General features: G+C 42.6%; 1 protein-coding gene across 1 annotated transcript in view; it reads left to right on the top strand.

Moving 5' to 3' along the window:
* LOC142249092 (cadherin-related family member 3-like) overlaps positions 1–21,924 on the top strand; it is a 59,140-nt gene extending 37,216 nt beyond the window's left edge. Inside the window, exons 11-19 of the mRNA XM_075320686.1 lie at positions 3,531–3,629; positions 6,292–6,521; positions 16,082–16,253; positions 16,692–16,936; positions 18,570–18,763; positions 18,842–18,861; positions 19,065–19,096; positions 20,759–20,807; positions 21,631–21,924. Of these exons, the coding sequence (XP_075176801.1) occupies positions 3,531–3,629; positions 6,292–6,521; positions 16,082–16,253; positions 16,692–16,936; positions 18,570–18,763; positions 18,842–18,861; positions 19,065–19,096; positions 20,759–20,807; positions 21,631–21,779 (1,190 nt within the window). The 3' untranslated portion in view covers positions 21,780–21,924. The remainder of the gene's footprint in view (positions 1–3,530; positions 3,630–6,291; positions 6,522–16,081; positions 16,254–16,691; positions 16,937–18,569; positions 18,764–18,841; positions 18,862–19,064; positions 19,097–20,758; positions 20,808–21,630) is intronic.
* The last annotated feature ends 215 nt before the right edge of the window (positions 21,925–22,139 follow it).

Genomic DNA, 22,139 nt, shown 5'->3' with positions numbered 1-22,139 from the left:
CTATCTATCTATCTATCTATCCATCCATACCTCTATCTATCTATCTATCTATCTATCCATCCATCCCTCTATCTATCTGTCCATCCATCCATCCATCCATCTATCTATCTATCTATCTATCTATCTATCTATCTATCTATCTATCTATCTATCTATCTATCCCTCTCTGTCTGTCTGTCTGTCCATCTATCTATCTATCCATCCATCCATCCATCTATGTATCTATCTATCTATTTATTTATCTATCTCATATCTATCTACAGTGTTTTGCAAAAGTATTCACCATCTTGGCATTTTTTGTCTTTTGCTATATTACAATCTGGAACTTCACTGGTCTTTTTTTAGGGTTTGCAACAGTTCATGTAAAAAACATATTTAAATCTGTGAAGATTTGGTTTTCTTTTTATTGTAAAGCAACAAATAGGACAAAATAACTGAAAACTTCAGGGTGCATAAGTATTCACCCCCCACCCCCAAAGTCAGTATTTTTTAGAGTCTCCTTTTGCAGCAATTACAGCTGCACATCGCTTTGGATAAGTCTCTAGTAGCTTTCCACATCTTGCCACTGGGAGTTTTGCCCATTACTCAAGGCAAAACTGCTCCAGCTCCTTCCAGCGAGATGTTTTCCTCTGGTGTTCACCAGAAGAGAACAATCTATAAGTCTGAGCACAGATTCTCCATTGGATTAAGGTCTGGGATGTGACTCAGCCTCTCCAATACATTTACATGTTTCCCCTTAAACCCCTTGAGTATTGCTTCAGCATTAGCAGTAGCTTTGTGTCATTGTCTTGTTGGAAGGTGAAGCTCCGTCCCAGTCTATAATCATTGACAAAAGAAAGTATGTCTAGAACACCAATGGTGTGAACATGGTGCAAGACTCAAAAGCATAAATATACAATAGGATACAGAGTTGCACACTAGTCCCAATGTATAGGGGAATGATGAAAAGCAGAACTGCTATGGGAATACTAGACTGAAAAATACAATAAACTATCTGAAAAAGTGAAAAAACATGAAAAATGGAATATGCATAACTGCTTTGAATAATAGGAATATAAGAGATGTTTAGCCATTGTATTGATCAATGCAAAAGAGCCCCCAAACCACACCAAGGTAATCTCTATTTTTGGGGTCCCTAGCATATATGTAACCTCACCTGCAGTTATAAAACTTGCTCTGTATGGGACGCAAAGGACCAAGCTATATATGTGAAATGAAATAAATGGCTGTGGGTGGAGCAGGGTTCTCAGAGAAAAAGTGCATACTAACTAAAGAAAGTATGTCTGGAACACCAATGGTGTGAACAAGGTGCAAGACTCAAAAAACATAACTTCCTATTATTCATAGCAGTTATGCATATTCCATTTTTCATGTTTTTTCACTTTTTCAGATAGTGTTGTCTTCATGGTGTTGTTTGGAGATCTCCTTGGTCTTCATGGGGTTGTTTGTAGATGTCCGTGGTTTTCATAGTGTAGTTTGGAAATAATAATAATAATAATAATAATTTTATTCATTTATATAGCGCTATTAATTCCACAGCACTTTACATACATCAGGAACACTGTCCCCATTGGGGCTCACAATCTAGAGTCCCTATCTGTATGTTTTTGGAGTGTGGGAGGAAACCGGAGAACCCGGAGGAAACCCACGCAAACACGGGGAGAACATACAAACTCCTTGCAGATGCTGTCCTTGGTGGGATTTGAACCCAGGACCCCAGTGCTGCAAGACTGCAGTGCTAACCACTGAGCCACCATGCTGCCCTTGGTCTTCATGGTGTTGTTGGGAAATCTCCTTTTTCTTCATGGTGTTGTTTGGTTAGTTGTGCCACTTGCTCAATGGTGTTGCAGCCTCTGCAGTCTTTCAGAAAATGTGTGTATATACTGAAAGACCCCGGGACACTTAGGGGTCCTTTGCACGCTGCAACATCTCTACTGCGATATCGTCGGGGTCAAATCGAAAATGATGCACATCCGGCGCCGGTAACGACGTCGCAACGTGTAAAGCCTAGATGTGCCGATAAACGTTCACAAAAGCGTCGAAAATCGGTGATCTGTGTAGCGTTGGTCATTTTCGTAATGTTGCACCAATAGGAGATACGATGTTGTTCCTCGTCCCTGCGGCAGCACACATCGCTGTGTGTGAAGCCGCAGGAGCGAGGAACATCTCCTTACCTGCGTCCACCGGCTATGCAGAAGGAAGGAGGTGGGCGGGATGTTTACGTCCCGCTCATCTCCGCCCCTCCGCTTCTATTGGCCACCTGCCGTGTGACATCGCCGTGACGCCGCACAACCCGCCCCCTTAGGAAGGAGGCGGGTCGCTGGCCAGAGCGACGTCGCAGGGCAGGTAAGTACGTGTGAAGCTGCCATAGCGATAATGTTCGCTACGGCAGCTATCACAAGATATCGCATGTGCGACGGGGACGGGTACTATCGCGCTCGGCATCGCTAGCAAATGCTAGTGATGTCGCAATGTGCAAAGTACCCCTTAGAATGAACACAAGGGAACTTTGACTTGGCATGTGACTTATGCATATGGACATGGGAGTTTTTATTTATTTTATTCCATACATTTAATTTTTGTCTATATTTGTCTCACTTCTCTTCCCCAACTTAGACTATTTAGTGCTGATGCATCACACACAAATCCAATTTCAAAAATATTTAAACACACTGTATTTGTCACATAGAGATTGTTACAAACATTTGTCAACGCCATGGCAGCGTAGGTATCTGTTCAGACTACTGATACTGTCACTCCACCTGATAACTTCTCTGGTGTCTTTGATCAACACTGGCAGATTAGATAGTCAACCTGCAGAGTGGTAGTTCATAGGCACGCTAACAAGAGTTAATCTCTGCTAGTCTGCTTGTTTGTCTTTTTTTGTTACATGCTCTGGGGAAACCAATCACATCTGCTCCCCTCCTATATTTACTGACTAGATCCTTCCTTCTTTGCCATTTATAGTTTACCAAATCAGGTTTGGTGAGATGTTGTAATCTGGTGATTGTGGTACTTGTTGCTGAGTGTGGTTGTGGAGTTAATTCTCATTGCCTTTTGTTGCTACCTTTCTTCTCTTGCTTTTCTCCTGAATAACTCATTGTCTATTCCCATGTGTTTGCAGTGTGTCAAAGTTTTGGTTCCCACCTGTCTTTATCTGTGTTTCCATCTAAATGTTGCCCCTTCCTTCTCTGGTAGAAGAGCGAAATGAGATTTGTTCTGATCAGGAGCATAGCCAGGCAGGAGTCTCAAGTATCTCCACTATTAGGGGTAACTCTTAGCTTTGGGATAGCCTAGTGTCTAGTAGTGTGAGGGACAGCATAGGAGCCCCTGTCCCTTGCTATCGCACAGTCACATTCTGACAGTAACATAACAAAATATGTAAAAATCCAAGGGGGGGTGAATACTTTTGCAAGTTGCAAGACACTGTAGCCTCTATATATCTTCTACAGTCTTTACTTCCAGAAGCTCAGGATTTGTTTTCTGTGTGTCTTCTCCTCAATATATTAAATAACGCTAATGTTTTTCAGTGACGGCAACTATAATCGTGTCGGTGACTCCTGTCAACAACTTTGATCCAGTATTTGATTCGACATCATACACCTTCACAGTGTGGGAGACATCTGAAGGTACGAGTCATTTTCCCAACCAGTAAATTCTGACCACAACCGGGACATCCCTCATTCCGTAGAAATTGTGTAACAGTTTTTGGTGCGTTTTCTCTAATTATACTTTGTGAAAGTAAAGAATTTGAGACAAAAGCAACCTTTGAGTTGAACAATTGTAATTTTTCAATCCTTCTCCTAATTCCTGTGAAGTACCTGCAGGGTTAACAAACTTCTCGTACGCGGATTTGAATATGTCGAGGGGTACAGTTTTTTTTAATGGTATCTCTGTACTATATTTGGGAATACCCTAACACTTAGGCCATTTCAAAACTGAAAAGTTCTTTGTAGTATTTGTTGAAAACAATGAAAAATTACCGCTAAACTTTAAACAATTCTAACATCCTAAAACATAAAAAGAATGTTTGAAAAATGATAACGTAAAGTAGAGGCATGGGAAGTGTATTTGTAAACAGTTTTGTGTCGTATGATGGTCTTATAATTACATAAAAATATAAAGTTTAAAAATTGATAATTTTTCTATTTTTTTTGCCTAAATTTCTGATAATTTTACAAATAGTTTGTATTATTATTAAATTTTGTGACTTTTTTTGCACAATTTGTAGCTTTGGCCAAAAACTGTAGACAATTTGAGTAATAAATGTGGCCCATTTTGTCTAAAACCATGCGTTGTTATCGGTATAGCATTACATTTGTTGGGGTTTAGTTAAAAGTGCACTCAAAAATAGGAAAGCATTCCATTTAAGAGTGTAAGTGGGTATTTAAAGTTCAAAAATTGCAAATTTTTCACTTAATTTTCTAATATTTTCACAAATATATTGTATTGTTTATCATTTTTGTGACTTTTTTTGTACAAATTGCAACTTGTGTCAAAAACTGTAGCCAATTTGGGTAATAAATCTGGGCCAATGTATCTAAATATCAGACAATGTCATTGAAATAGTATTACATTGGTTGGGGTTTAATTAAAACTGTATTAAAAAATAGATCATTCCATTTGAGTCTAAGTGGGAATTTAAATACTGCAAATTGTTCTAAATTTTTCAATTTTTTTTGTATTTGTCATTTTTGTGACTTTTTTGTACAAATTGCAACTTGTGTCAAAAACTGTAGCCAATTTGGGTAATAAATCTGGGCCAATGTATCTAAAATCAGACAATGTCATTTTAATAGTATTACATTAGTTGGGGTTTAATTAAAACTGTATTAAAAAAATAGGAGCTCCTTCTATTTGAGTCTAAGTGGGTATTTAAAAATTGCACATTTTTCTCAATTTTTCACCTAATTTTCCAATTTTTTTTCTCAAATATTTTGTATTATTTGTCATTTTTGTGACTTTTTTGTACAAATTGCAACTCGTGTCAAAATAAATCTAGGCCATTGTATCTAAAATCACACAATGTCATTGTCATAGTATTACATTGCTCGGGGTTTAATTAAAACTGCACTCAAAATAGATCATTTCATTTGGGTCTAAGTGGGTATTTAAAATTTAAAAATTGCAAATGTTTCTAAATTTTTCAAAAAAATTTTCATAAATATTTTGTAATTTTTGTAATTTTTCATTTTTTTCCACAAATATCTTGTATTTGTCATTTTTGTGACCAATTTTGTACAAATTACAATTTGTGTCAAAAATTGTAGCCAATTTGGGTAATAAATCTGGGCCAATGTATCTAAAATCAGACAATGTCATTGTCATAGTATTACATTGGTTGGGGTTTAATTAATTAAAACTGCACTCAAAATAGATCATTTCATTTGGGTCTACGTTGGTATTTAAAATTTAAAAATTGCAAATTTTTCTAAATTTTTCTAATTTTTTTTTCCATAAATATTTTTTATTATTTGTAATTCTTGTGACTTTTTTTGCACAAATTGCAACTTTTGTCAAACACTAGCGAATTTGGTTAATAAATCTTGGCCGTTGTATCTATAATCACGCAATGTCATAGTATTACATTGGTTGGGGTGTAGTCAAAACGGCACTCACAAATAGATCATTCCATTTCAGAAGGTCTTACGTTAGTAAATATGAGAAAAAGTCATATTATGTGACTTGAGCCGATAATAACCCTTATAGAGAAAATTGGTAAACTGTAGCCCATGGCACCAGAACGTTGCATAAATTTGCAAGTAAAGTGAAGACTTAAAGAGTTTCAAAAAGACCTTCCATGTAATAGCAATAGGCAAATGCTATACATGTAGGTCAAAACACCGCCACTAACCAAAAGAAAATGTTATAAAATCAATATTTTATTAAATATTTTTAAAAATGGAAAATATTTCTCAAGTGATATTACAGTGTCTAGGGTCAATATGTTAGAAGACAGGGTTTCTCAAAATGGCAACAGCAGAAACTGATGAAAAATAAAAAACCATTACAGGAATAACATAAATAATCAATATTTACTACAGAAATCACATGAAATAGTATGAAACTGGTGATAGAAAATTAATATATTAGGCTATAAAATCAGACTGTGACCGAAATGGAATGTTTGCATAGGAAAGGGTTAATGTAGTAATTACCTGTATTCAAAGTCTGTTAGAATTTGGTGCCTGCGGCCCGACGCGCATTTCGTCGTAATCTGACTTACTCAGGGGGTTCGATGTGTAAGTGAAGATTTGATGAACTAAGTCCATATTATTTTGCTATTCAAAGCTTACAGCACTGTGGGTCAAGTGATGGCTACAGACAAGGATCTGCCAAGCTGTATAACATATAAGATTCGGGAAGGCAACAATGGCGTTGTTAAAAAATTCTGGATTGACCCGACCTTGGGAATCATAAAACTTGTGACCCAGCTGGACTTTGAAGTCGAAAAGTCGCACACGTTGGTCATTGAGGCTACGGACTGTGATGCTGACAAGCCTCGAAAGGCTCTAACAACAGTAAGTAGAGCGATATTGTAATATGTGACATATATTTGTGATCATCCCTCTGTTCCAGTTCTCATGTTCTGTAACTTGCCATCCACTCATTTCTGAGCGGATGGCAATTTACAGAATTATTCCAGTACTACAGGTACTGGAACCTCCTTTCTGATAATTTCCCAGAATGCAGTACACCCTGCCATTGTCTACCCTGAACTCAATACCAGCCTGTGTGCAGTTTGATAAACAGGGGAGAAGGAGAAGTGAAACAAAGCTCTAACCCCGCTTTTTATAATCCGCTTAGAAAGGAGACCCCTAATTGTACACATCCTTTCATCAAAAGTAGAGTAAAAACGTAGTTTAGATGTCCTCACCCTCCACAACAAATGAAAGTGAGGAAAGGGAAACATTTGTTGTCCTTGTGCTATTCCTTTTTCAGACCATGGCTCATTTTTTTTTTTGACTGGTAGCTCCAGGTTAGGACTCGACTTTCTGACTATTCCATGCCAGCCTGCTACACCGGCCAGCAACTACACCTTCGGCTCAACTCAGGTTCTCTGTGCAATTCTATATCCCTGTACAAAGTGTGAAGACACAGGGGTTAGTTGGTGCTCTCGTTCACTGACCTGGTTGTCTTTGTAAACGATGCATGGACTAGGGCTCATCCCACTGAACGCCCGCACTCCTTTCCCGTGGGCAAAACACTGCTCAGACAACATTGGGTGAGGGAGAACCACACATTGGTAAGACTTTATTGGTTCACCAACAGGCAAAAACATATAGTACATTCACAGCAAGAACACAAGATGGTACAAGCAACAGTCTCACTCTTCCGCTCGCCCACCAGAGATTAGAGTCTTTGTGACTTCAGGGCTTCCAGGGCCAACTATCCCAGTCCAGCAGCACCCCGCTTTTGGTAGGCACCCAATGAGAAGAGATAGCGGCAAGCTTAGGAAGCAGATCTGTGGACCTTCAGCTGGAACTGTAGTTCCTAAACTGAAATCCTGTAGAATATCCAAAGTCAAGCAGTTCTTTGTTCCCTCAGTCGGAACCAAAGCTCCCCAACTGAGATGATGTAGAATCCTTATTTTACTTGTGACAGTAGCAAGGCCCTTTTATACCACTAAGTTCTCTAACAGGATTGGTGGAGATGGTTGCTTGTTAATTGGTCGCAAGTTCAATCCATTTTTGTCTTAACTATGTGGTCAGACGGGCTGAGGCAATACACATTTACAGATAATAAGGCTTCGATCAGTCTGGGAAGAGACAATGGTTAATGTCTCTTGATTTTCAAACAATAGGACCCATACGTCTGGCCTAATTAAGAACACTTTCATTCCCAACACAAGTGACCAAACACTGAGTCGTCACACAAGGGCCAAATGGTAAAAGTCTGGGTCTTCCTGGTACTTGAAAGATGAAAGCCTCTCTGTGGGATTCTTTTTAAGAACTGCTTCCCCATAAGGAGCTCATTTACAGTTTTCTGATTTTGAAAACCCATTTTCAAATACCCTATTAGGCCGTTTTCAGACTGCGTTCCAATCGCCGTTCCGTGGTCCCGTCGGGGCTTATGTCCGAAATACCCCACAAAACGGGTTTCGGACGCAATCGCCGATGAGGCCATTGACTATAAGGGTGCAGATGTAGTCATCATTTGGTATGTCGTGCATCATTTTCGGGCACTTTCTGGAGACACAGTCTACTACGCGTGGGTGTCCGCCTCCAATAGGCTTATACCCCTGAAAATGGTGCATGGCAGAGCACATGGTGACTCCGTCTGCACCATTATAGTCAATGGTCCCGTTAGGTGCATGCGTCCGAAACCTGGGGGTTCGGACAGAAGCCCCGACTCGACAGCTGAACGTAGGTCAGAATGCAGTGCAAAAGGGGCCTTAGGGAACTCGGAATTTAAAGGGGAGTCACCCTTTCAGCCCTCGACTAGTTAGCCAAAGAGCTGTAGATGTCCCGGTTCATCCATGAATTACAACCGGAAGCCAATTGATTCAAAAGTGTAATACCCATTTTCCCCTGTAGGAGTGCTGTTGGAAAATGTAACACGAGGTTTCTCAGCAGATTCCATACAATTTCTGGAGGTCCTATCTATCCTGTCCTAGCATTATATTATCTTAAGGGTCATCTTTTTTAATTTTTAATAGTTTTAAAAGAAAAACACATGACCAAACTAAACATTTGTTAGTACAAGGTCAATATTTGGAGTCCATCGTTATACATGTCCAACAAATTAGGCAGAACAGGTACTTCCTAACACACGGATCTCAATATCTCCTTGTTACATGCCACAGCATTTGTTATTACACCTTATTCTCACCGCTAATATGGCATTTTCCTGGCGTTGCTATGGCGATGGCTCCGGGGTAGTAATTGCAGTTTGGAATTTCAATTTACAGATCTCCTGGGTTGGTAGTAAGTTATTTTTCATTTTTTTTTTTTTAGTTCAGCACCGAGCACTGCCTCATGAATCAATAAGCTGAATCATTCTGCAGGTCAGGAGGATGCGTGTAGGAACCATATTTAATATTGTCGAGCTGTAAAAAAAAAAAGATTACTTGTCAGTTTCTGGAAGAACAGCGCGTATTGTAATCGAATCCAACACTTTGTGCTGATAAAAGTCTTAATATATCTTTATAGCTGTCACAGCCGGGTTTTTCTCACATTTTTCCTGGAGATAATTTAACATTTCTCTCTGCCGGTAGTCACCACTAGGGGGAGCTCAGGAGCTTCTTTCAGGCTGTTTTACCATTGAGCTGCCTGAATAGAATGTTTGCGATAAGCTCTTAAGCTCCCTCTAGTGGTCGTTGCAGGGATAATTTGTTTCATTCTAATTGATAAGTCCATCAGAATATTTCTTTTGACAGCTAAAGAGATTTTATAGACAAAAATATACATATTTAAAGCTTTAAACAATGAGGCTTATCATTCATTTGATCCTCCAGTAGGCATTCCAGCTCGCCTCTGGTCCTCTGCTTAATATGTGACTGTCATGATCACCGCCAGGGATAGTACTGTGGTGAGCAAAAGTGGATCCACTGGACTACAACGGGACCCCAGGCTTACCCTTTTAGTGGAAGGAGTTTGACTAAATGCCCACCACAAGGCTCTACTCTCAGGGTAATAACCGAGACTGTTACGTCTGACCCCCAGGGCAGGGGCAGACACAGGGATAGACAGGGCAGAGTCTCAAGTGTAGACAGGGACTACTCCACTGGCAGAGGCAAAAGGCATGACCAGGGCGGACAGGCACAGTCTCTGGTGTGGCAAGGGTCACCGCGGTTGCTGAGGCTGGATGTACAGTCGGTGCGGACAGGCACAGTGTGGTGTGGTGAGGGCCACTGGGGTGGCTGAGGCTGAAGGCACGGCCAGGGCGGACAGGCACAGTCTCTGGTGTGGTGAGGGTTACCCAGCTGAGGCTGGAGGCACAACCGGGGCAGATAGGCACAGTTTCTGAGGTGGCGAGAGCCATCGAGGTTGCGGAGGCTGGATGTACAGCCGGGGCGGACAGGCACAGTCTCTGATGTGGCGAGGACCACCGGGGTGGCTCAGGCTGTAGGCACGGCCAGGGCGGACAGGAACAGTCTCTGGTGTGGTGAGGGCCACCAAGGTAGCTGAGGCTGGAGGCACGGCCGGGTGGACAGGAACAGTCTCTGGTGTGGCGAGGGCCACCGAGGTAGCTGAGGCTGGAGGCATGGCCAGAACAGACAGGCAGGGAAACAGTACACTGTAATAGCCCCTCCCCTAGTGGGAGATGGCCTTATGTACCCAGTGCCTCTCAGCAATAGGCTGGGAGGCACTTCCTGGAAGTGATGCTGTGGCCCTTTAAGAAAAGGGCAGCGGCACGCACGCACCCCAGGAACATTCCCAGAGGACCTGTGGCGCATGCACAGGCCTCGGGAGGAGGAAGCAGAGAGCACGCATGTGGGGGAATGAGGAGACGCCAGGACACAGGCGATGGCTAGCCGCAGCGGTGAATAGCGCGTGTCCCTGCGGGAGGAGGAGAGCAGGGAGCGCAGGTACGCCAGCGCTACAGTGACAGTTTGAAAACAAGTTATACGGCTTTATCAATTTCTAAGCCAGCCCCCTTGTCTGTTTATGCATCAGCTGGCTATTGAAAAAGCCTCCATCATACATAGCTCTGATCCTTAATCAACACTGGAAATAATACCCATGTTTTCCCAAAAATAAGACAGGGTCTTATATTATCTTTTGCTCCGGGCTTATTTTCAATGGATGTCTTATATTTTCCATATGAACAACAATCCACATTTATTCTTGAACAAAAAAATTAACATTTATTGAAATCTAATCATCATCACATTTTGGAACGTCATTATTTTGTGTTCCTCCTATTACTGTCAGATGCACATTTTCTTATCTGATCTGCTATTCTCATGGTCCAGGCCTATAGTGGAGGGCACACACCATATTTAAAAAGGTTTAAATTACCTGCTTACGTTTATTATTCTCTATGTACTGCTAAGTTTAGTCAAAAGAAAGCAGACACCTCCTAAAAGAATTGCACTTACCAGAACCCAAACAAATAGAGTTGGCAAGTGAATGAGTTCTCACATACAAATCTGCATCACTTTCATGTCCCTTGCATTCTACGGTGATTGGCTCCCCCTGGTGGCTGGTAGTAGTATCACTTGCGAGGAGTGATATTGACGCCCGATCTGTTTGTGAGAGCTGTAGTGCAATGCAGCTGGGACCTGACAGTGACGCAGATCTCTCTGTGAGAGCTCATCCACCATCAGCACTTGCCAACTGTAATTGTTTGGGATCTGATGACTGTGATTTTTTATTTTTATTTTTTTTTTGATGGGGGAGGTGGGGGTCTGTTTTCTTTTCCTGATGTCTGTTTTCTTTTGGGGATTCTGCTTTTTTTTAGGTGTGTCTGTTTTCTTTTGGGGGTGTCTTCTTTTGACAGTGTCTGTTTTCTTTGGGGGTGTTTGTTCTCTTTTGGAGATTTTGCATTCTTTTGGGGGTGTCTGCTTTCCTTTGTTGGTGTCTGTTTTCTTTTAGGGATGTCTGCTTTCCTTTGGGGGTGTCTACTATCTTTTGGGGGTGTCTGATTTCTTTTGGTGGTGTCTGCTTTCTTTTGGGGGTGTCTGCTTTCTTTTGGGGGTGTCTGCTTTCTTTTGAAGGTGTCTGCTTTCTTTTGGTGGTGTCTGCTTTCTTTTGGAGGTGTCTGCTTTCTTTTGGAGGTGTCTGCTTTCTTTTAGAGGTGTCTGCTTTCTTTTGGGGATGTCAGCTTTCTTTTGGGGATGTCTGCTTTCCTTTGGGGGTGTCTGCTATCTTTTGGGGGTGTCTGATTTCTTTTGGTGGTGTCTGCTTTCTTTTGGGGGTGTCTGCTTTCTTTTGGGGGTGTCTGCTTTCTTTTGAAGGTGTCTGCTTTCTTTTGGTGGTGTCTGCTTTCTTTTGGAGGTGTCTGCTTTCTTTTAGAGGTGTCTGCTTTCTTTTGGTGGTGTCTGCTTTCTTTTGGAAGTGTCTGCTTTCTTTTGGAGGTGTCTGCTTTCTTTTAGAGGTGTCTGCTTTCTTTTGGTGGTGTCTGATTTCTTTTGGAAGTGTCTGCTTTCTTTTGGAGGTGTCTGCTTTCTTTTGGAAGTGTCTGCTTTCTTTTGGAGGTGTCTGCTTTCTTTTGGAGGTGTCTGCTTTCTTTTGGAGGTGTCTGCTTTCTTTTGGTGGTGTCTGCTTTCTTTTGGAGGTGTCTGCTTTCTTTTGGGGGTGTCTGCTTTCTTTTAGAGGTGTCTGCTTTCTTTTGGTGGTGTCTGCTTTCTTTTGGAGGTGTCTGCTTTCTTTTGGAGGTGTCTGCTTTCTTTTGGAGGTGTCTGCTTTCTTTTGGTGGTGTCTGCTTTCTTTTGGAGGTGTCTGCTTTCTTTTGGAGGTGTCTGCTTCCTTTTAGAGGTGTCTGCTTTCTTTTGGTGGTGTCTGCTTTCTTTTGGGGGTGTCTGCTTTCTTTTGGGGTTGTCTGCTTTCTTTTGGGGGTGTCTACTTTTTTTTGGGGGTGTCTGTTTTCTTTTCCTGAGGTCTGTGTTATTTTGGTGATCTTGCTTTCTTTTGGGGGTGTCAGCTTTCTTTTGGTGGTGTCTGCTTTCTTTTGGAGGTGTTTGCTTTCTTTTCCTGATGTCTATGTTCTTTTGGGGGTGTCAGCTTTCTTTTGGGATTCTGCTTTCTTTTGGAGGTATCTGCTTTTTTTGGTGGTGTCTGCTTTCCTTTAGAGGTATCTGCTTTCTTTTGGGGGTGTCTGCTTTCTTTTGAAGGTGTCTGCTTTCTTTTGGTGGTGTCTGCTTTCTTTTGGAGGTGTCTGCTTTCTTTTGGAGGTGTCTGCTTTCTTTTAGAGGTGTCTGCTTTCTTTTGGGGATGTCAGCTTTCTTTTGGGGATGTCTGCTTTCCTTTGGGGGTGTCTGCTATCTTTTGGGGGTGTCTGATTTCTTTTGGTGGTGTCTGCTTTCTTTTGGGGGTGTCTGCTTTCTTTTGGGGGTGTCTGCTTTCTTTTGAAGGTGTCTGCTTTCTTTTGGTGGTGTCTGCTTTCTTTTGGAGGTGTCTGCTTTCTTTTAGAGGTGTCTGCTTTCTTTTGGTGGTGTCTGCTTTCTTTTGGAAGTGTCTGCTTTCTTTTGGAGGTGTCTGCTTTCTTTTAGAGGTGTCTGCTTTCTTTTGGTGGTGTCTGATTTCTTTTGGAAGTGTCTGCTTTCTTTTGGAGGTGTCTGCTTTCTTTTGGAAGTGTCTGCTTTCTTTTGGAGGTGTCTGCTTTCTTTTGGAGGTGTCTGCTTTCTTTTGGAGGTGTCTGCTTTCTTTTGGTGGTGTCTGCTTTCTTTTGGAGGTGTCTGCTTTCTTTTGGGGGTGTCTGCTTTCTTTTAGAGGTGTCTGCTTTCTTTTGGTGGTGTCTGCTTTCTTTTGGAGGTGTCTGCTTTCTTTTGGAGGTGTCTGCTTTCTTTTGGAGGTGTCTGCTTTCTTTTGGAGGTGTCTGCTTTCTTTTGGAGGTGTCTGCTTCCTTTTAGAGGTGTCTGCTTTCTTTTGGTGGTGTCTGCTTTCTTTTGGGGGTGTCTGCTTTCTTTTGGGGTTGTCTGCTTTCTTTTGGGGGTGTCTACTTTTTTTGGGGGTGTCTGTTTTCTTTTCCTGAGGTCTGTGTTATTTTGGTGATCTTGCTTTCTTTTGGGGGTGTCAGCTTTCTTTTGGTGGTGTCTGCTTTCTTTTGGAGGTGTTTGCTTTCTTTTCCTGATGTCTATGTTCTTTTGGGGGTGTCAGCTTTCTTTTGGGATTCTGCTTTCTTTTGTAGGTATCTGCTTTTTTTGGTGGTGTCTGCTTTCCTTTAGAGGTATCTGCTTTCTTTTGGGGGTGTCTGCTTTCTTTTGAAGGTGTCTGCTTTCTTTTGGTGGTGTCTGCTTTCTTTTGGAGGTGTCTGCTTTCTTTTGGATGTGTCTGCTTTCTTTTAGAGGTGTCTGCTTTCTTTTGGGGATGTCAGCTTTCTTTTGGGGATGTCTGCTTTCCTTTGGGGGTGTCTGCTATCTTTTGGGGGTGTCTGCTTTCTTTTGAAGGTGTCTGCTTTCTTTTGGTGGTGTCTGCTTTCTTTTGGAGGTGTCTGCTTTCTTTTAGAGGTGTCTGCTTTCTTTTGGTGGTGTCTGCTTTCTTTTGGAAGTGTCTGCTTTCTTTTGGAGGTGTCTGCTTTCTTTTAGAGGTGTCTGCTTTCTTTTGGTGGTGTCTGATTTCTTTTGGAAGTGTCTGCTTTCTTTTGGAGGTGTCTGCTTTCTTTTGGAAGTGTCTGCTTTCTTTTGGAGGTGTCTGCTTTCTTTTGGAGGTGTCTGCTTTCTTTTGGAGGTGTCTGCTTTCTTTTGGTGGTGTCTGCTTTCTTTTGGAGGTGTCTGCTTTCTTTTGGGGGTGTCTGCTTTCTTTTAGAGGTGTCTGCTTTCTTTTGGTGGTGTCTGCTTTCTTTTGGAGGTGTCTGCTTTCGTTTGGAGGTGTCTGCTTTCTTTTGGAGGTGTCTGCTTTCTTTTGGTGGTGTCTGCTTTCTTTTGGAGGTGTCTGCTTTCTTTTGGAGGTGTCTGCTTCCTTTTAGAGGTGTCTGCTTTCTTTTGGTGGTGTCTGCTTTCTTTTGGGGGTGTCTGCTTTCTTTTGGGGTTGTCTGCTTTCTTTTGGGGGTGTCTACTTTTTTTTGGGGGTGTCTGTTTTCTTTTCCTGAGGTCTGTGTTATTTTGGTGATCTTGCTTTCTTTTGGAGGTGTCTGCTTTCTTTTGGTGGTGTCTGCTTTCTTTTGGAGGTGTTTGCTTTCTTTTCCTGATGTCTATGTTCTTTTGGGGGTGTCAGCTTTCTTTTGGGATTCTGCTTTCTTTTGGAGGTATCTGCTTTTTTTGGGGGTGTCTGCTTTCTTTTGGTGGTGTCTGCTTTCCTTTAGAGGTATCTGCTTTCTTTTGGGGGTGTCTGCTTTCTTTTGGTGGTGTCTGCTTTCTTTTGGAGGTGTCTGCTTTCTTTTGGTGGTGTCTGCTTTCTTTTGGAGGTGTCTGCTTTCTTTTGGGGGTGTCTGCTTTCTTTTAGAGGTGTCTGCTTTCTTTTGGTGGTGTCTGCTTTCTTTTGGAGGTGTCTGCTTTCTTTTGGAGGTGTCTGCTTTCTTTTGGAGGTGTCTGCTTTCTTTTGGTGGTGTCTGCTTTCTTTTGGAGGTGTCTGCTTTCTTTTGGAGGTGTCTGCTTCCTTTTAGAGGTGTCTGCTTTCTTTTGGTGGTGTCTGCTTTCTTTTGGGGGTGTCTGCTTTCTTTTGGGGTTGTCTGCTTTCTTTTGGGGGTGTCTACTTTTTTTTGGGGGTGTCTGTTTTCTTTTCCTGAGGTCTGTGTTATTTTGGTGATCTTGCTTTCTTTTGGAGGTGTCTGCTTTCTTTTGGTGGTGTCTGCTTTCTTTTGGAGGTGTTTGCTTTCTTTTCCTGATGTCTATGTTCTTTTGGGGGTGTCAGCTTTCTTTTGGGATTCTGCTTTCTTTTGGAGGTATCTGCTTTTTTTGGGGGTGTCTGCTTTCTTTTGGTGGTGTCTGCTTTCCTTTAGAGGTATCTGCTTTCTTTTGGGGGTGTCTGCTTTCTTTTGGTGGTGTCTGCTTTCTTTTGGTGGTGTCTGCTTTCCTTTGGAGGTGTCTGCTTTCTTTTGGGGGTGTCTGCTTTCTTTTGGTGGTGTCTGCTTTCTTTTGGTGGTATCTGCTTTCTTTTGGGGGTGTCTGCTTTATTTTGGGGATGTCTGCTTTCCTTTGGAGGTGTCTGTTCTCTTTTGGGGGTGTCTGCTTTCCTTTGGAGGTATCTGCTTTCTTTTGAGGGTGTCTGCTTTCTTTGATGTAGTACTGCTGTATTGTTTAACCTTTTTAACTGCTTGGACACTTCCTTATGGAACCGCATCTAGGGCTTATTTTTGAAGTATGGCTTATATTCTAAGCATACTCCAAAAAGCCCCCAAAATCCTACTAGGGCTGATTTCTGGGGAAAATCCTAAGACCACCACAGGCAAAGTATTTGAGAACCAAGATGGCATGGCCACCAGAGAATCCGGGCACCTCCTCCTTCCATATGTATTGACACTTTATTGTTTATTCAAGGCCACCATTAATGTTCAAGAAGAGAATGATGAAGCCCCGGTGTGTAGACCACCCAGGTACATCGCCACCATCTATGACAACATCACCGCAGGGATAAACATCAACAACTTCAGGCTCAACTGCAACGATCGGGACTCGGATGATACAGACATGCGCTTTGTTATTGATTCAGGTGCAAAAATATATTTTTTTTATGCATGCACGTAATTTGTAGATTACAGAATTTGCTTGGGAAAGGGGAGTATGGAGTCCAAGGAGGGAGGATAGGAGAGGGGGGGACATGTGCCAATTTAAAGAGAAGCCACCGAGTTACTGTGTTACTGTCGCCTCGCCGGTGAGTTTAGTTACAAAACTACCAAAACTTTGCCTCCGATCAAAAACTTTCTTTACTTGACACAAACAGATTTTTTCAAAGCAAATTATATTTACGGCTTTTATGACCTTTTTTTGCTTTTGTAAAAATTGATGACATTTTCTGTAAATGGACTTAATCACCGTGCATCATTTATCACCAATTAGCTCGTATAGATCTGTTTATTCTGCAAAATATCGCTAATTACCGGAAGAACGGACATTATCTTAGCACAAATTACTCTGCTTTTCTTCCCAGGAAACATTAATAATCACTTCGCTTTCGATCCCACTCACGGCTCTCATAATCCTAAACTCATTGTGAAGACCCCTTTTGATTTTAACAATGGCGCCGACAGGCAGCAGAGTTACAACCTAGTGGTCCACATCATTGATGACAATGTTAAGAACAGGCGCATTCAGCAGCCGAGGACGGGGACGACCGTGATAATGATAAATGTGGTCCGGACAAATACGCCACCTCCACCTACTACTGACTTCTATGTAAGACCCCCTTATTACTTACTGGCCATATACAATGGATACGATCCCATCTGAAATACAGGAGCAGATATATCATTGTTGCAAAGGAATCCGACACTCATAAATGAAAAATATATATGGATTTTAATGGATATTGCAATCCTTAAGTGTAACGTTTCGGTCAGCAGGACCTTCTTCAGACGAATTGCAGACAGGAAACTATATAGAATAGCGCTGATATTTTAGGGAAGTGCCATGCACCTAGGCATCTACCCCTAATCTATCAGCACTATGCCAAATAGTTTTCTGTCTGAAATCCGCCTGAAGAAGGTCCTGCTGACCGAAACATTACACTAAAGGATTGCAATTTCCATTAAGATGCATAGTGTCACAGATGTGTCACACTTGACAGGCAGTTTGTCAAGCTTCCACTTGGGGGTGCAGGGACTTAGAGAAAATCAAACTTCTAAGTGCTGTAAGACAAAAAGCCCACAAGAGGTCGCTAGCACAAGCGTCAGAATAGTCAAACAAGCTAAAGTCAAAAACAGGATGTCACGTCTAACCAAGGGGGTGAGTAATCTATAGTCAAATGAAAGCAAGGGGGTTGGAAGCCAAGGAGTCACGTCAGGAGCCGAAGGGAAGCAGAGCCGTAGTCAGGAAACGTAACCAAGGTCGGAGGGCGGGAGACCAGGTAAGTACAGAGGAGAGGTTGGAGGCCAAGACACAGAACGGGACCGGGGTCAGGTAGACAGGATAGGAGAACAAAACTAGGGGAATGGAGGTCAGGGAGAGGTAGGCTGGGTAGCGGCACAGATCAGAGAAAACTCACAGGAACCAGAGCGCATGCTGCAGAGCACAATAGTATAGCAGTAAGAGTCCCAGAATGAGGCACGACCAAACAGACCTCTCCCTCATGACTTAGCCCCGTCAGAGCCAAGCTACAGTCATGACACAGTTCTGTAGTTTCTTGCAGTAGAAGGTCGCAGCATTTGGCTACACAAGCTGCTCTCTGACTTTCCCTTTTTTCCTGCTTGGGGTTTATCCCTTTCTCTTTAGGACCCTGTGGATTTCCTCGCCTTTTGCAGATGTTAATCTTCTTCAGCACTTCCCTTTGTGTCTTTAAATACCCTCATTCCCTCTTAACCTGTGCTGGTGATAGGTCTAATGGTGATAGGTCTAATACCCTTCACAAGTCTTCAGTTCAAGCAGTCGGCTCGTACTCATCTGGAGAAACGTTGTTGTTGTAACAGTTCCTCTCCCTGAGTCATCTGGAGGTAACTTATTTGTTTACTTCCCCAGTTTCTTATCCCTTTGTCTTCTTTACAGCTTAGAGGGGTTGACTAAGAGCTACTCCCATCCATTCCCTACCTATGCCCTATTTCAGGGTCAACCAGGGTCAGGTATCCTGTTCGGTGCATAGGTGCAGAACCTATCTAGGGTGGGGAGGGACCCCAGGGACCAGCGGTAGGTTTGATCAGGGGTCACCATCTCCCCTTCCCTAGACACAGAGATTCCATTCCCATTCCCCGTTCACTTGGTACTTCCCCGTACCTAGCGTGACACATTTCTCTTGTTAATATATTCGTGCCTGATTAATTTTCTTTATTTACTATATAGGAAATTATGGAAAATTATTTTTTTTTTATTTGTACAGAAAAGAAAAGGACTAACAATAGTACAGAATGATGTGAACACTTATAACCCCTCGGCCTGGTACGTGCCCTTCCTCCTTACCCTCATGGCTTTGTTCCTTACTGCTCTCCTGGCGTGGGCATTTCACCTGCTATGGAAATACGGCACCATAAAGGCGTTGTGCCAAAAGGCAAAAAACAAGGTTTCCAATAAGAGGTGAGACCGTCCATGTGTGTCCCGTGTGTTCCCATAACTGGAGTGAAGACTAACTTTTTCTACATTTATCCCCAACAGAGTCAAGACTTACAAAGCAGGTAGGTGTGTTTCTGGATGCAGTAACGGCCAAAAGTCCTGATATTGAAGGACAATCCTGGAAACCCAAAAGCGGGTGGTCTTGGATATTTTGGAGGTGTTTCAGGCAGGGCTTTAATATCCCAGTTTTGTCCTTTGGTGTCATATATAAACTCACCGTCCTCAGAACTGTTTTGATACTTTTTTTTTTTCTTACAATAATTAGGAACAAAGAAAGAGAAGGTGGAAGTAATAACAGTGAGTTGTATTTTATTCCTTTATGGATTTTAGTTTATTCATATTTTATTGTCACTCTCTTCGTTGAAAGCTATTGTATATATTTCCTGTCACAGGGTATATAGAGATAGGACAGAGGCCCCTAGGCTAGCCCCTTGTGACCCTGCGCTGTCCCTTATCTCGGAGGTTGGCGTAATGGTAACAAGGTCCGAGCCCCCAGCGTGACCCTAACTTCTGTTCGGGCCCTGATCCTACTCCCCCTCTCCCCCACCTTGCTGGGAAACGTAACGACGAAAACCCACAAAATGACACGAACAGGGGAGAATGGAAACTCGAACACACACCACTCAAAACACACAGGAGAGACAATATGTGGACTGGGAAACAACGGAAAAGGGGGGGAAGTAAAGCACAACAGGGGAACGCTCACACCACTCAGAAGCGCAGCATGGATCACCATAAAAAGGAGAAACACCAAGACCGGAATTGCAGAAGCTATCATCGACACATACAGGAAGGAAGCTGTGCTTAATATAGAGAGGAGACACCTGCACGTGGCAATCAAGAACCTGAGCTCTTAGGTCCTGCTCACCAGTCTGCAGGAATTAACTCCTACCGAGCTGAGGACCAGAGAACCTGAATCAGCCGACGCCCGGCTCAGGCTGAACAATACAGAAGCCTTAAGTTGCTTGTCAAACTCAGTAGTGTGAACAGAGTCTGACGTCACAGTGCCAGCAGGTGAATGCAGAGCCGAACATCGCATGACATTTGCTTAAAGGTCTGTTAAAACGTATTTTAATGCCCTAGGCTGTATAAAAAATACATTTACTTGCTAAGAAAGAAATTTAAATGCATTGTACAAGACGTAGACACGGGCGGAATACATAACTCTTTCATTAAAATTGATACAGACGTAAAAATAAATAAATACAAATTTAAATCTCACACTAGACCCTAATAATAAGGTAATGCCGACCGCATGCAACAAGCCAAAAGTAATAAAGACCCAAGGCAAGACGCTATTATTAAATTAGTATTAATTTAAAAATAAATAATAATTTAAAAATATTATTAAATTAGTACAGATCCACCCCCCCCACCAAAAAAACCTCAAAAAACTGACCCTAGACCAGATCACAAATACAAACCCCAAAATAAATGCAGACCCCACAATGAATGCAGACTCCAGAAAAAACTCCAAATTAATAGAGACCCCCCCCAAATTAAATCAGACAGTAAAAATTAATTCAGTCCCCAGATATGATGACGCAAAAATTCATTCAGATCTCAGACTACATCTTATGGTTATGCAGATCTTAAAATTAAATAAAAATAAAATAAAATTTTATACATACCCCTATTCAGACCTAAAATTAATACAGGCCCCAAACCAAATAGGATCTCAGACCAGACCCCAAAATTAATATGGACCCTAAACCAGACCCGAAATTGATTCAGCTCCCACAATCAAATCAGATCTCAAACAAGACCCTATAATTAATTGCGATGTGCGACTCTCTTATAGGAAGCGGCTATGGTTGTTGGTGTTAATGAATTTACTGTCTTTCACGTAACTCATTACGTGACCATTAGATACACAACATTTATAGCACAACCACTGAGCAAAATATCTATATATTGTCTCGCTTGAGAAATCTTTTTTCTTTTTGTTGCTACTTTTAGGAAATGACAACTTTTGAGGCCGTCTTTGATGGGGAGGCTGTGGATCCAGGTGAATTGCATTTTTGAGACTTTTTTTGTGCCATGATATTTTAGCAAGAGTTCGATTGTTAAAGATTGTAACTACTGATGAGCGGCACTACCATGCTCGGGTGCTCGGTACTCGTAACTAGTGATGAGCGGGCACTACCCTGCTCGGGTGCTCGGTACTCGTAACTAGTGATGAGCGGGCACTACCATGCTCGGGTGCTCGGTACTCGTAACTAGTGATGAGCGGGCACTACCATGCTCGGGTGCTCGGTACTCGTAACTAGTGATGAGCGGGCACTACCATGCTCGGGTGCTCGGTACTCGTAACTAGTGATGAGCGGGCACTACCATGCTCGGGTGCTCGGTACTCGTAACTAGTGATGAGCGGGCACTACCATGCTCGGGTGCTCAGTACTCGTAACTAGTGATGAGCGGGCACTACCATGCTCGGGTGCTCGGTATTCGTAACTAGTGATGAGCGGGCACTACCATGCTCAGGTGCTCAGTACTCGTAACTAGTGATGAGCGGGCACTACCATGCTCGGGTGCTCAGTACTCGTAAGTAGTGATGTGCGGGCACTACCATGCTCGGGTGCTCAGTACTCGTAACTAGTGATGAGTGGGCACTACCATGCTCGGGTGCTCAGTACTCGTAAGTAGTGATGTGCGGGCACTACCATGCTCGGGTGCTCAGTACTCGTAACTAGTGATGAGTGGGCACTACCATGCTCGGGTGCTCAGTACTCGTAAGTAGTGATGTGCGGGCACTACCATGCTCGGGTGCTTGAAACTCGTAACTATTTTACTATCAGTAAAGTCTATTGTAATCTCTCCTCTTGTATCAGTCACAGGGAACACGTACGAATATAACACCAAGTCAGGAGCCAGAAGATGGAAGTCCCCGTCAGCCAGTGAGGAGAAGATAAAACTGTCCGATATTTCCACTGTCTCGGAAACTCTTCTTCCACTTGCTCCTGCTGTTAAGAACACATAAGGAACAACAGGCACCATAAAGATCTGCCCTATGAAATAATTAATCCTGGATTCTACTTTGTTAAATTTGGAGATTTTTGCACTGCACTTACTTTTATAAAGTTTTCCTGTAAATTGATAAAATAAACTGAAAAAATGTCAACATTTATCAAATTTGTTGCTGTGATGTTCTAAGGCGGGGTTTGCACACTACGACATCGCAGCCCGATGCTGCGATGCCGAGTGCGATAGTGCCCGCCCTCGTCGCAGCAGTGATATGTGGTGATAGCTGGCGTAGCGAAAGTTATCGCTACGCCAGCTTCACACACACACTCACCTGCCGTGCGACGTCCCTGTGGCCGGCGACCCGCCTCCTTGTTAA

The sequence above is a fragment of the Anomaloglossus baeobatrachus genome, chromosome 8 (assembly GCF_048569485.1).
Source record: "Anomaloglossus baeobatrachus isolate aAnoBae1 chromosome 8, aAnoBae1.hap1, whole genome shotgun sequence".
Lineage (NCBI taxonomy): Eukaryota > Metazoa > Chordata > Amphibia > Anura > Aromobatidae > Anomaloglossus > Anomaloglossus baeobatrachus.
The sequence above is the reverse complement of the archived record's forward strand: the minus strand, read 5'-3'. Positions and strand labels throughout refer to the sequence as shown.